This window comes from Pseudorca crassidens, chromosome 17 (assembly GCF_039906515.1).
Source record: "Pseudorca crassidens isolate mPseCra1 chromosome 17, mPseCra1.hap1, whole genome shotgun sequence".
NCBI classification, from domain to species: Eukaryota; Metazoa; Chordata; class Mammalia; order Artiodactyla; family Delphinidae; genus Pseudorca; species Pseudorca crassidens.
In genome coordinates, this window is record NC_090312.1 from 33,857,649 (window position 1) to 33,872,196 (window position 14,548).

A 14,548-nucleotide genomic window follows, 5' to 3' on the forward strand; every position below is an offset into this window, starting at 1 on the left:
ATCAATATATAATATTTAAGATTTCACAAGCAATAAAGGGTTGTTCCTAAAATAAAATTTTCTAAAATCCTATACACTTGTCATTTAAAAAGTTGTTTCACATATCACCATTTGATAAAGTTTGTGATGTTCCAAAAAAGAAGGACACTCTACCTTCTGAAGTAAAATTGAGTGTATCGAAGTAGAAATGGCTTGTTTTGAAAATGGTTCAGCCTTTCTATATACCAGTAGAAAGCATCTTCTGAAGTGTGGAGGAAAATACCTTAACATATAACAGGGTTAATTTTTAAACACTTTCTCTGAATTGACAAACATTTTAGTTGAAGAAAATCTATTATATGGCAGTAACAACAACAACAAAAAACTCATAACCATCCATTTAAAAATAGCAGGCAATATAACAATGAAAGAAGACCTAGATCAAGGCTGTCAGTGACATAAGGGAGGTAACATAAATTACTGGGCTGAGGAGGCTTTTAGGAACATTTCTGCCATTAACTAGCGGTATAACCTTAGACAAATGCCACAGCCCCTCTGCCTCTAATTTGTTACATTTGAGGTAAGAAAGCTGGTCTTGAAATTTCTAAGGTTATTTCCAGCTCTAAAATTAGAGTTGCTCTGGCTTCTTACCACTGATTAGTCAGGTTTTATGGGAGAGAACCTATACCAGAGATGGTAAAATTAAGACACTGAGTCTAGAAGATTTTCCAGGAGTTCTAAATGTGTCTATTATCAAATCCTATGTTGAAACCCAAGTGTCTACTTTAAAACAGAATTAAAGTCATAAAAAGAACAGAACTGACTACCAACTCATTAATTCATCACCCAAAAAGCAATGCTAAGAACAGCTCATACCTAGCCCTATTTGAATTTATAGGTCATATAATTAAAATGAAATATTTAATGTAATTAAAAGCAAACTAGTTTTATGTCAGGAAAATGCTCAAATTGTTTGAAAAGTGTTTTAGTTACACTAAAGAAAAAATAGCAAAAAAGCTCTAAGTACGCAGCACCTTAAAGATAGTCTTTTCTATTAAAGGACTATTACGGTAATTTAAAAAATAAAAGTCTTCTTAATGTTAAATAATAAAGATCTTAAAATTAAAATTTAAGTACAAAGTGGTAGCCCATGATATTGTACATCTACTACCAAAGAGTAAAAGTGAAAAATGCATAATGTAATTTAATTGTAAGTATGACTTTGAAAGAATATGTCACATTGCTCAGATGCAAACTAGAAATCCATTCAAGTACAGAAAACATCCTAGAAGGGAGATAACTGCATCAAGTAAATAGTTGCGAATTTAATTTGTAGATAGGGAAGCTTAAAAATTGACTTAATAACTATTAGATAATTTGAAGAAACAATTTACTCATGAAGACTTAACTATGAGGTTAAGTGATACTTTAAAAACCCACATTTCTATAAACTATATTCCAGCTAGTTTTCATCACACCATGTAGCCAATCCTACATCAAGACAACAATTTAAAGAGCACAAATTCCTATATTAAAAGATTATACTTGTATAATACTATGTGTTTCAATCTGCTTTCACATACAGCATCATATTTGATCCTATAAAACACAGAAAGGACCTTCTATAAGGTGGTTTCTACAGGTAAGAAAACAAAGAGCTGATTAATAAGGATAAGAACTAAATAGGTATCTTGGTTCACAAACAATTTCACATGCGTTATCTCATTTGATTCTCAAAAAAGCATATTGGGAACAAAAGAGAGATGATAAGACTTCCTTTTCTCAGATGAACTAACTTGGGTTAAGGGCCTAGAGTCACAAAGTTGTTCCCTAGAAAAGGCAGGCCCTGAGCCAAGGTTCCAAAACCTGTGCTCTTTCTGTAGTACCATATCACCTTCCTAAGATTATGTTATTTTCAACAAACAGAAGATGGCCTTAGGTTTGTATTTAGGAAGGCACAATGACATGTTTTGAAAAATGGCTGAAGTTTGCAAAAATGTATGAGGTGGAAGGGGTTCTCTCCTAAATCTGATTAGTCAATTGAGGCTTCGGAAGTCTAGAAGAAATAAAATGAGAAAAAGGGGAAGAAAAGAAAAATAAGGAGGAATGGTCTCCAGGAAGGAAAGGAAAGATTAGGAAAAGAAATTAGAAAATACTTGTTTACAAGTTAAGTGATGGAGTCCATCATATGATTGACTACTGAAATAACCTAAATAGTCACATGTCCTCAGTCTCTTCTCTTTCAAATCCATTGTGTTCATTGTCACCAAGTTATTATTCCATAAGACAGATGTCATTGAATAAAATATATGATAAATTCCTTGCTATTTTAAAGTATCCCTGAATCTGTCCTATTTTAATTTTTGTCAAATTGTCATTTATCTAAGTTGGCAGGGAATGCTGTACTTAGGAAATATCTACCAATGCCACTATAAAATCCATTCCTGTCTAGATATCAAATTTGGAAATTAAGACATGGTATTGGTATTCTCCTCACTCTAGAAGCATTCATGAGAATACAGAGAGGCAGCAAAACAAAACCTGTCCACACCCTGTCACCCTAAATGCTATCCAATTCCTTGAATGCTTACAGAAGCAAGCATCCATTATGAAGACTGTCAAAATTATTTTATTATTTTTGGTTCCTTTGTAACCTGTATTTTTAGGTTATAATGTAGGCAACTATACACTGAGACTCAAAGGAACAAAATATTTTTCCTTCCATCTCATTGTATATCTTTAGGGACCTGACTTGTGAAGGCAGTATATTAGGGTTTAGTTTATAATCCCACAGCAAATGGCTCACTAACAGACAATAGTAGGTTATACCTGTTAAGTTTCCAAAACCAAACCAAACAAACAACAATAACAACATAAGCTATAAATTAAAAACAAAATGATTTGAGACTTTACAATTTATTAGCCACATCTCCAAAACACTTAGCTTCTGTTAAAAATCCTTATAGGATAGTTTATTATACAGAAGAGATAACTGAGGTTCAGGGAAATTAAAAGCTTTGCCAGATAACATATGCTCAATAGTAGAACTGAGTTTAAGATGCAATTTATTAACTTCCAATGGAGTTCTCTAAACATTATGAAAAGTCCAAATGGTTTAAACAATTTTGACTTATGCTAAATATTTGCATGTTGAGTTTTACATGTGGATTGAAATGTACAAATGTTGGGCAATATGCAACAATTCATGCTGCAATCCAGTTGATTTCTTTCCTCCTTGTACTGTTTCTTATGCAAGCTACGTGATCAAGAATAGCAACAAGGTTACTATTTTCCTCAAAACTACTAAGTAATATGTATTGAATAATTGGTTCAGAGTGATGATCATAATCAGGTTTAGTTTCACTTTAAATCCAAAGTTTTCAGATTCTGTGCTGAAAATACAAAATTATAGCAAGAAATAATAGTACTTATTATGTGCCAAGTATTGTTATAAGCAATTTAAATATACCAAATTATTTAAGAAAGTTAATTTAAAGCATATCTACATAGCAAGGAATGTTATTTAGAGTAGACAGGGGCTAGTTCAAGGCAGATTTTATCATTATCACCCTTAGAAGGTACCCAGTGCTCTTCCACATTTTCCAGCATCTCTCTCCCTACACCTGACTTTCTCCATTCACAGGCTCTAACTTGCTTCCTATGAAATTTGTGTGTAATAATAACTCGGGTCAGTCCCTAAGGAATATTTACATTTCAGTGTTCTGGAAAGCCTACGCTTTATATTATTAAAATAATTAAGCCATTAAAGAATATCAGAATACTAAGTACTATCACAAGTAGTGGGAGAAATATTTGGGGCTGAAAAAATGCCCATAACACCTCAAAACTTACCTCCTCTATACGTATCACAATCTTAAGAGACTGTATGTAAGTGACATGTTATAAAATAATTTTACCAACTATGTTTCATTTGTTATCATTATATTATTACTGTTTTATTTTTCCCTTGGGAGCTCCCCAAAGCAGGAAATATATCTTATTGATCATTGCATCCTCAATGACTACCTAGTACAACAAACTAAAAATAGCAGCTACCGGTTGAATTGAGCTAAACTGTTAACTAATATCTAAAATAAAACAAACGGTTGAAACACATGCAAGGAGAATGCCATTCATCTGAAAAGGCATGGTATATAAATGCACAAGATTGGGAGTCAAGACTAGAGGTCTGCTCCTATGTGGACTGAAGAAAGCTAATTGTCCTCTAGAATTCTACTCCTTTATCAGTAAAGAAAAGCTGTTTTATTAAAAGATTTATAAGGTTCCTTCCAAATCTAAGTCTTGATTCTAAATCTAGGAGCAAAGCTACAGAACACTGATAAATGTCTTGGCAAACTATAGGCAGATGGTTTGGGGCCAGATGGCTCTATAGAACAAATTGGCAGATCTTGATTTAGAAGTCAGAGGATGAACATAAAGTTTCCCATATATCTTTCATGTATTCTTGTTCCCCTGACCTATCCTCTTAGTCTAGATTTCTATTTCCTTTCTTCCCTTTACAGCCAAACTCTTTAAAAGGTGCCTATATCATCTCCATTTCTTTCCTCTTCCAAATCCACTGTAATTGGCCTTTTACCCCCTACAACTCCACCAAAACTACTCTTAATAAAGGTTAGCACAATGACTTGCTATTTGCTAAAGCTAGTGATCATTTCACAGTCTTGATAATTCTCTTCTGCTTCAAGCACTTTCTTTATTTCTATTCAGAGACACTACAATCCATGGTTTCCCCACTACCTCTCCTCCTACTCATGATGCTCCTCAGTCTTTCCTGCTTCATTGTTTCAACTTCTAAATGTTAGAATAGTTCGGTTCATAGTCCTTGGACCTCTTCTTTTAGCTACCTATGCTTGTTCTCTCAGTGATACCAATGGGGCTCATGGTTTTAAGTCTCTCTTTGTAAGGATGAATCCTAAACCTGTAACTACAGTCCAAATCTCTAACCTGAAATCCAGAACATATTTCAAACTGCCTGTTTGACATCCTATCCTACATGTCTAACAGCATCTCTAACTTATATCCAAACCTGAGCACCTGATATTCCCACCAAATCTATTAATAGAAACTCCATATTTTCCCAATTACTGAGGCCCAAAACATGGATTTTATCATGGGATCTCTTCTACCCTGTCAGTTAATTCTGTTGGTTCTATCTTTAATATCTATCCAGAATCCAACTACTCCTATCATTCTGGTCTAAGTCACCATCACCTCTTTCCTGGGTTATTGGGAATGCCTGCTAATAGTTCTCCTTGTTTCTAATCTTAATTATTTTGGGTTATTCTCAATGTAACAATCAAACTGATCTTTTTTAAAAAGAAATGGTATTGTGTCACCTTAATCAAAATCTTCCTACTCCACTCATGGAGGTCAAGAAATAGATAAAAATGACAAATATGTAAACAGACATTGGGAGCTCAGTTAAATTTTTGTGTTTTTTTATGGAGAATATTCATTAATTACAATACGTGATATAATTTTATTTATTTTGCTATACAATTTTCACCTTTTCATAATAACCTAGCATATTTTAAGAATTTTATGCTTGGAGAGGTATTAATGAATAATTAACACTCCAAAGTAAGAAGAATTATTTTAGTGCTAAATCAATCTTAAATGTGACATTGTAGACATTATTTATAAAAGATAAAGACAGGGAAGAAAGAGTATATTGAAAACTAAAGGACATTTCAACTAAATTACTGAAGCACAACACTATGCATTTCTTAATTTGGCTCAATAACAAGGGAAATTGTTAGGATAAGAAGATATTTTAGAAGGCTGATTTTTTTTGATGTAACCATTTTAAAATGCTGACATTCTAAATCAACATGTGTAGCTATATTTGATTATCAATTACTGCAAAACATATACAGTCCTACTGTTTTTTGGGTTTTTTTCTTGTTTTATAAAGAGCTTTAATCTTTTTGAAAACAAAGTTAGGTCAAAATGCATACAATAGGCATTTTATGTAATGTAACTTTAGCTGGCTTTAAAATCAGTCCTACTGTTTTTGACAGAACTTAGTTGTGGGGGATGACAGAATTGTCACTTATAATTATAGGAAAAACTAAATATAAGTATTAAAATCAATCATCTTTTTAAACTGCCTAGGCAATATAATAATGTATAAAACTGCAAATATTAGTTTTAGTACTGTGAAAAATCTACAAATATCACAAATGTTTGTTTAATACTGTTGAACTCATAATTAAGTTGATTTCTACTTTAAAATATTTTTAAATAGTTCAATTTTAAAATAATTTCTGGGTTGAAAAATATGCATGTTGTGTTTTTCTAAATGCATAATATCATGACCGTAACTATCTTCCTCAGAATCTTACTCCTTATGACCAAAAAAGCAAAACTTTTTAATGCCATACATTTCAATAGAATAGGGTTGTAACAGGATCCAATAATAAGGTAAGTACTTCAGAAACAAATTTTGTATTCAGAAATGTATTTTAAAAAGAGAATACACTTTAAATATTGGATAACTTAAATTGGGACTATACTTCTATTTATACTTATTTAAGAAAGCACATTACAAATGTCAAAACAGAGTGTCTAATATATAGAAAGGCACTCTTAACTTCATATTAGACTTGCCTTTTTTCCCATTATTAGGTGGGCTTGGTGTTTCTCCCTCATTGTCTTTATAACATTGAAAACAGACAACAGTGATTAATAATCATGGTCATTAACAACCCAAATAAAAACCAAGCACACCACAAAAGATGACATCACACACCAGAGAAACAAATCCATGCACTAACATGACACCTCACATTAATGAACAGAAGAGCAAAGTATACCCTTCCTAGCCCATAGAAAAGTAAAAAAAACAAAAATAAAATGAGGAATAACGAGTCATTTTATAATAAGTTAGGAAGATTGTAGTTACGGTTTTATTCTAAGAACTAATGTAATTTATCAATTTCATTTTGAGAATTAAGCATAGGTGACAAACTGGCTCAATAAATGGACTTCTTTATCTTAATAAAGTTAAAAATAAATAAAAGTGATATTAATTACTGCTGAAGTCCCCAAACTAATGATATACTTAACAATGACTTTACTGCAAAAGCCAATTCGTGAACAGTATGAAAGCCTTTTGGTATTCGTATGGACTAGTTTCAGATACATAGGAACGGGCAAGCAGGGAAACATTAACCACACAGCTAAATTAAAATGAAATTCATTCTTACAGTATTCCCTAAAAATGTTATTCCTATAGCACTTCAAGAAAATGGAAGATGTGTGACATTCCAGTAGTTAGTACACGATATGTTCAGAACAGAGATAGCTATACTTTCTTATTGATATAAATATGTGTCTAAACTTGCCTTTGTTTTCATTACCAGATGTACTCTGATGATTTTTCTCACATTTATGACTTTAAAAATAGCTACTAAAAAATTTGCAATTGCAGTTTAAGAGGTTTTCTGTCTTAAACCACAAACACTACTGCAAGAATGCATCCATGAAAATACATCTTATGCACAATATACATAATAACATTGCTTTCACACAATGGTAAAGAAGAGAACAAAAGGCACATAAAGTACATGCTACCATTCATGAATACAATACTTTCAGAAATATTCTGACAAAGAAAGTGGCAAAAATTATGGTATGTAAACATAATAGGGGCTTAAAAACACCAAAATGAAGTGTCTTCATTCCATTTAGAAGGAGGACTCTTTGGGGAGAAATTAGGATTGTCAATAAATAGCGCAATACTGAGCTGGGTTGAAGATGAAGCTACAGTTAATTGTTCTTAATTTAGAAAAAAGTTTATGGATAAATTATAATAGTTTCTAAAAGTTTCAAGAATTAAAATTTTGTAATTTATATTCTGCTCTATATTTACTTGTAATTTACCTCTAAAAAATCAAAATTGTTGAGAGAAGAGACTAGAACTTCAATGAACCTACACTCAGTGAAATACAGTTTTAGTAGGTACCCAAAAAACATTTTTGAGTAAATATATGAACTGAATGTAAGGCTGGGGTAAAGGATAAGTATAAATCTTAAGGAGAGGCATTGTCTATAACTTCAGTTTGATTTAAACAATAAGGAGAATGTTCAAACGGGTAAATTAAATACCCTGATGCTAGCTCATGTAATATCTTTCCACTAATAAATTTAAGTAATTATTTTAAAATTAGTACTGAACAATCTGTTCTTTATTCTGTATTTATAAATTTGGAGCCTAAAGTCTTACGTGAAATAGAAAAGTCATACTTCTAAAACATTTGATTATTTATTTTGGACACACAGTCAAACACACCTGCCTTGACCTCTTCACCCTGCTTTTCTCCCCCCTGCTCTTCCACATGCTCAGTTACTTCATTAACTTCTGTATATGCAAAAGTAAAAGTAAAGAAAAGGATAAGACCAGATATGTACATCTGTTACTCTTAAGTAAAACAAAACAACGAATTTCAAATTATTCATGATATGAGTGATAATAAGGAGACAAATAGATTATTTTTAATGAGTTTCTGACATGTTATGAAAGCACATAAGTATACTGTTAATAAATTATCTTACTGTCTCCTTTTATGATAACTTTGATTTAAAAAAGAAATTGTGGCCCGTGAGTATTTGTAATATGTAATATAACTGTAAGACAGGCAAAATACTTCATCTATAAACTTGATATACTCTTAGAAAAATAATACTATATAACTTTTCTTCTAGAGAAACAAAAAATAATATTATAAACTCGTTTTTATTTTTATAAAATGCCAGCACATCAAAGTTAGGGGTAAATTAAAAATAATAATGCCTTACGGTTGTTTAGTACATTGTACTTTCATTATATTGTTTCGATTTTCTCTGACTCTCAGACAAAAAGAAGATGACTAATACTGTACCACTGTCAAGACCAACATATATAAGGTTTTAAATTAATTAACAGACTAAAATATATCCCAGGTCAAAAGGAATTAAATTAGGACTTGTTCATTTTTCAGCTATTGAACAGGATCAGAAAATAAACATGTCATTTCTTTGATTCTAAAACAGTGTCACAAAATTATAAAGTCTGAAAACTTTTTAAGAGATAATCCAAACATAATTCAATTTAGACCATTAATCCATAGTCAATTTTGGGTTATACCTTTAACTTCAGTTAGAAGCTGAAGACTTCTAAAGGAGATATTATATATTGCCTTTAAAGCTAAAGAAAAGATACAATCATGTATCCGCTGGAGTCTTCATATCAATATTTATGAAAACACTGCTAAAATCATTCATACTTTTAAGCAAAACAAAACAACCAAAACTCCCCAAATTCTTTTATTTCATACTGGAAGGAATAAGAGAGGTTTTTGACTCTCCTCTCTTTTATTTATAAAAATGGAAAAGTCACAATTAGAGACATTATAGGAAAACTGTGGTTTTTATAGATTCTATAGGGCAAAACCAGATAGAAAATAGAATGTTTGTTGACAAGCCCATGAAAAACTTCCCTGACCTTCAATATCAGCATTGTTTTTTAAATATCAGCTTTAATGTCAGTTTTTTTGGTATATTTATTATTACAAAGAATGGGACAACTAATATCTCAATGGACTATTGCTACAGAAGATATTAAAACTGAATTTAGAAAAAAATATGGCATGAATTATGTTTCTGACTTCATATTCCAACAAATGATGCCAAAACTCTATCTTTAAAAATTGTGGGGAGAGGAGACAAAAGATTCTGTATGTATTACAGAACTTTCCTTATGGAAAGTACTTTTAAAATTATACATTCCCATTTTTATGTAAATAATTGACAATTATAGAAATGCTAATATCTTTTTATCAGGCTGTATAACAGACCATTAGTCACGATAGCACTGAGTTGTTTACAATTATAGTTCACAGTACATAGTAAATAAAAAGGACCACAAAATAGGAGTTGATAAATCATTCAGCTACAACTAACAAGATCACAACTTGTTCTAAGTTATGTAAGGCAATAAAAGTACTGCTGCTCAAATGCAATGCACTTAAAAATAAGTTACAAATATGAATTTTACTATAAACATATATAGAATTACAAGATTATTTTAATGGTACTTTTTACACTATTTGAAGTAGCTTTTCAATTTGTAAATAAATATTTCATGCATTCATTCAACAACTCTTTACTGAAGGCCTATAATGTGCCAGGCATTATTCTATGTGCTGGAGATTCATCAGTAAATAAAACAGTTAACAATTCTTCAAAGTTACAAAGTCAATTGCAGAATTCTATAATCAGCAGAGGAATTTTTACTGTCCTGGTAAATGTATGACACTCCATATATCATGATTCAATATTTTCTCTTGAGTCATAATGTAGCACTGACAATCAAACTGTACATATTTAACTTTGTTACACTATAAACAGTCTTGCTACAACATGAAAAATGATGCAGGAAATACAAAGCACAATCACTATCTAATGCAATAACTTTCTTTTCTAGAAAGCCAAATTTAATAATTGAAAGATCATCATAAATACAAAATGAAATATATGATGATAAATATAACTAGACTAGGTGTACATCCTCAATGACATAAACACAGACTGCAATTGATATCTTTGGTTAAAGTCTTACACAAAACATCAAATTCTATTTAAAAAGCAAATTTTTTAAAAAAGAAAATTTTACCTTGTGATTTAAAAGAAGTTAAATTCTTTGCATTCTTACTTGATTGAATCAAAAAATTTAACTCCTTTGTATATTTTCCAAGTAAGACAAAAGTCAAATACTTTACTGGAATCATAAAACAAAGTAATTTTACTGTAATAAAGGTCTATACAGTGGAGGGACATCAATTGCAGTTGGGTTTATTTTTGCTCACATAACCCCTAAAAAGGCTGTCAGCACAAAACAAACCCTCCTTTATGTACAGACCTTCATAAGGTTCTATCTCCTTGACTCCATTGTCTAGGAAAAACAAAATAATAAAACAAAAAAGGGAACCAAAGCACAGGGGTTAAAAACAACAGAAATTTCCAAAGGCACAGAATGTATCATCTATTAAAGAAAAGTTAAACGGTGACTTAAATGTGTTTGTTGGTTTGTTTGTTTTGGTAAAGCACATCCAATTACCAAATAAAGGGACCATTTTTTAAAATGACATTAAAAATTATTATATTTTATCATCCATGCTTTTACAGGCCCTTTATCCAAGAATTTACAGATGTCTGGGGAGTACGTTCATCTGTGTGTAAGCAAATAGTGCTTCTTATGCAAAAATTTGAAAGTATTAAAGATATCAGTACAACATGCATCTTTCTTGTATATTCATGATTACCTTTTTCTGGTACTCCAGTTTTGAGAAGGATCACCATTGTTGTGCATCAGCTAACCAGTCCTTTGCAGTGTGTGAAAATTGATTTGGCTAGTTACTAATAAACTTTATGTAACTATCAACAATTACATAAACTTAGTTGTAGCAAAGAAACATCACCCAACTGCTTATTTAAGAGCATTAAGTTTACTTCTTAAAACGCATTTATTAAAGTTTGAAAAATGTGCAAGAGCAATAATGATAGGTTATTTTTGCCTGCAAAGATTATAAAATTTAAATGCAAAATATATAATATTTATAAATATATTTATAAATATAACTACTAGCAAATGCAGCTAAGATATTCCACTGACAAAAGAAGAAAGCTAACACAAAGGTAGTAAAAAAGAATCTTGATTCACCTTAGCTTCCATGGGTATTTCCTATATGACACAAATAGAAATAAAACTTACTTCTCTCCAATGTTCCCTTTGGTGGAAGTTGTGGGAGTTGACGGCCCCTTCGTCCTGCCACTGGAGTACTTGATGGGCTTGTTTGGACAGACCCAGTACGAGGGTGAGACCTACAAGATACATCATTAATATTCATTTTTCAATAGAATGAGTTAAAACACTTTTAACACATTTGGTTCATATGACAGCTGTATGGTGCAATTTTAAAGAGGTTTAGCTGCTGATTAAAAGGTTAGGAAAGTAGGACAAAATATGGATATTTGAATGATTATCTAAATAGCAAAAGATGTTTATACTTTTATGTAATATGCATACATACACAGATACATGCACACAAAACCCTACAGTAAAATCCATGGAATTGTTAATGTAGATCAGTATTCTATCCATATGAAAGCAAGAAGAGAATTCTGCAGCTCAAAAAAATGAAAGGTAATGCTTACATTTCTTTCTACCAGATTTCAAATTCTTAACACTAACCTCCCTCCCTTGATCCTAAGAGATTTTTGCTCAGGCTTGTATTAGATACCCCTTTATTAGAAATTATCTCACAAGACTACAAATAAAACCCTGAACAATTCAAAATTCAGCTAAAGAAGATATTGGTTAATACATGATATTAGTATTGATAGAAAGAAACTAAAAATCTAGTTTTATTTATTGTCATTATGATGATTATTCCAAAAGTGATGTCTAATGGACACAAACAATTTCTCATTCTGTAGGAGAACATGATAGTCATGAGGTGCATTATGTGGGGATTTACCCAGGACTCCTGATAAATGAGAAATCACAAAACAAATGAGGTCAGGACAGTTAATAAACAAATTACAATGGCAGTCACACACTATTATATCCGCTGAATATAAATAGTGTGCTTACACTGAAAAGGTTAGTGTCGATTGTTATTAGTGATCAGCCAAGGATGATAGAAGAGACCACTTAGCTGCTGGGAAAGTAAAATGGTGTGCTGGTGGGGCAAAGGGGAAGTTAGTCTGATTGATTTATCTTTCACCTCGATAAGGCAGGTGAAGGAGGGGCAGATCTTCCAGTCATTAATGAAGGCATCGACCTCATGAGGTTTGTATCAGGACGTTCAGTGGATCGGGAGCGGGTGGCTGTCCGCTCTAGGAGAGGCCGTTGTTCTGTTGATCTGGATCTGTGATATGGCTGTCTATCTGCTGCTTCACAATCCCTGAAACGTTAGTCAAAAAGCAGCTCAGTTGATCTTTAGTGCCCTTCTGCTATTTTGTTATGATGCATCAAACTGATTTTGAAAAAGGTAATTGTTTAAAATTATTGAGTATGGAAAAAAAATGTTCTCTTCCCCAACGTATTCTGAGTAAATTCTCACTAAACTTCGTAAGAACTTTTAAGGAACCAACATCTGCCTTTAATAGCAATTCCCAGTGAAGACAATAGGAGTTGCTCAGTTATAATCAAAACAAAACTGTTTTCCAAAATGAATTCTCTAAATAGAACGTGTGAAATATGTGAAGTATTCTAATGTTTGAAAAGAATTCTTTGACTTTTCCTAACATTTTCAAAAGAGAAAAGAAAACCATGAAAGCACTAATTCTCAAGTCCCTAAGCCTGTTTATTAGTATACCAACTAAGATGTAAAATGGCTGTCAGCACAATCATCGTGTATTGATACACCTAAACATTCAAACAGCAGTATCAAAATGTTACGAGAAAGCTGTGCAACTTTGCCGTCTGTAGCCATATTTAAACATGGTCCAAGGCTTCCCTGGTGGCGCAGTGGTTGAGAGTCCGCCTGCTGATGCAGGGGACACGGGTTCGTGCCCCGGTCCGGGAAGATCCCACGTGCCGCGGAGCGGCTGGGCCCGTGAGCCATGGCCGCTGAGCCTGCGCGTCCGGAGCCTGTACTCCGCAACGGGAGAGGCCACAGCAGTGAGAGGCCCGCGTACCGCAAAAAAAAACCCCAAAAAAACAAAAAAACATGGTTCACAAGAAAAATCACTGTATAGAAAAGGAGTTACTCAACCAATCTATGCCATTTATCTCAGTGCAGTTTAGCGATGCCAACCAACACAATTCAGGATGGGTATTAATTGATTGAAATAATAATGGTTCTGAAACAATGTGATTTCACGCAATTTGACCACAAATAAATCTAACATCAAAACCTAATCCTTCCTGAAAGAAGCAGACTTAAATGAATAACCTATCAATACTAATTTTTGTATCTCTGGAGTCTAGCATAATGCTTTTACATCTAACATGTAATCAGTAAATGTCTCCTAACACCAGCCCCACTATCTATGGAACAACCCAAAAAACACTAGCTTTGGCTCTAGAACTCCAAAGTAACACATACTCCAAAGTATACTTCAAATGAAACTATTATCCCCGCACGTAGTTGTAACCACAGCAATGGAAATGGTTATATATGATAGACAGTAAAGAAAGCAGTAGTCTCCCTCAAGATTAATGTATTAAGGACTTCAACTTTACCTATAAATTCTCTCAATCTTATTTTTGATAATGAAAAATGCAAGCAATTAAAGAAAAATAAGAAAAGAAATGACACAATTTCCCAAATGTAAGTAATTACGTGGCATATTGGACCAGTAGGCATTAGATTAGATGACTTTAGGAACTGGATACTGGATTTACTCTACAACGTTACCTTGTGATTATCTTACACTTTCAATTCATAGGGTAACATGTAAGGCAAGTAATTTTTTAACTATTTTTAAGTCCATGTACTATAATATGATTGATTTCTTAAGAATTTAGTTTTTTTATAAGTGTATCCAGAATACGTGAAAA

General features: G+C 32.3%; 1 protein-coding gene across 49 annotated transcripts in view; it reads right to left on the reverse strand.

Moving 5' to 3' along the window:
- RIMS2 (regulating synaptic membrane exocytosis 2) overlaps positions 1-14,548 on the reverse strand; it is a 572,125-nt gene that overhangs the window by 173,626 nt on the left and 383,951 nt on the right. For 27 of the 49 annotated variants that reach the window (XM_067711534.1, XM_067711541.1, XM_067711531.1 and 24 more), the window contains 2 exons: positions 12,768-12,947; positions 11,753-11,862 (listed from right to left, as the gene is read on the reverse strand). In XM_067711534.1, the coding sequence (XP_067567635.1) occupies positions 11,753-11,862; positions 12,768-12,947 (290 nt within the window). Of the gene's footprint in view, positions 1-10,900; positions 10,934-11,752; positions 11,863-12,767; positions 12,948-14,548 lie in introns of all 49 variants that reach the window. The other 22 variants (XM_067711518.1, XM_067711512.1, XM_067711510.1 and 19 more) reach the window with 3 other exon arrangements.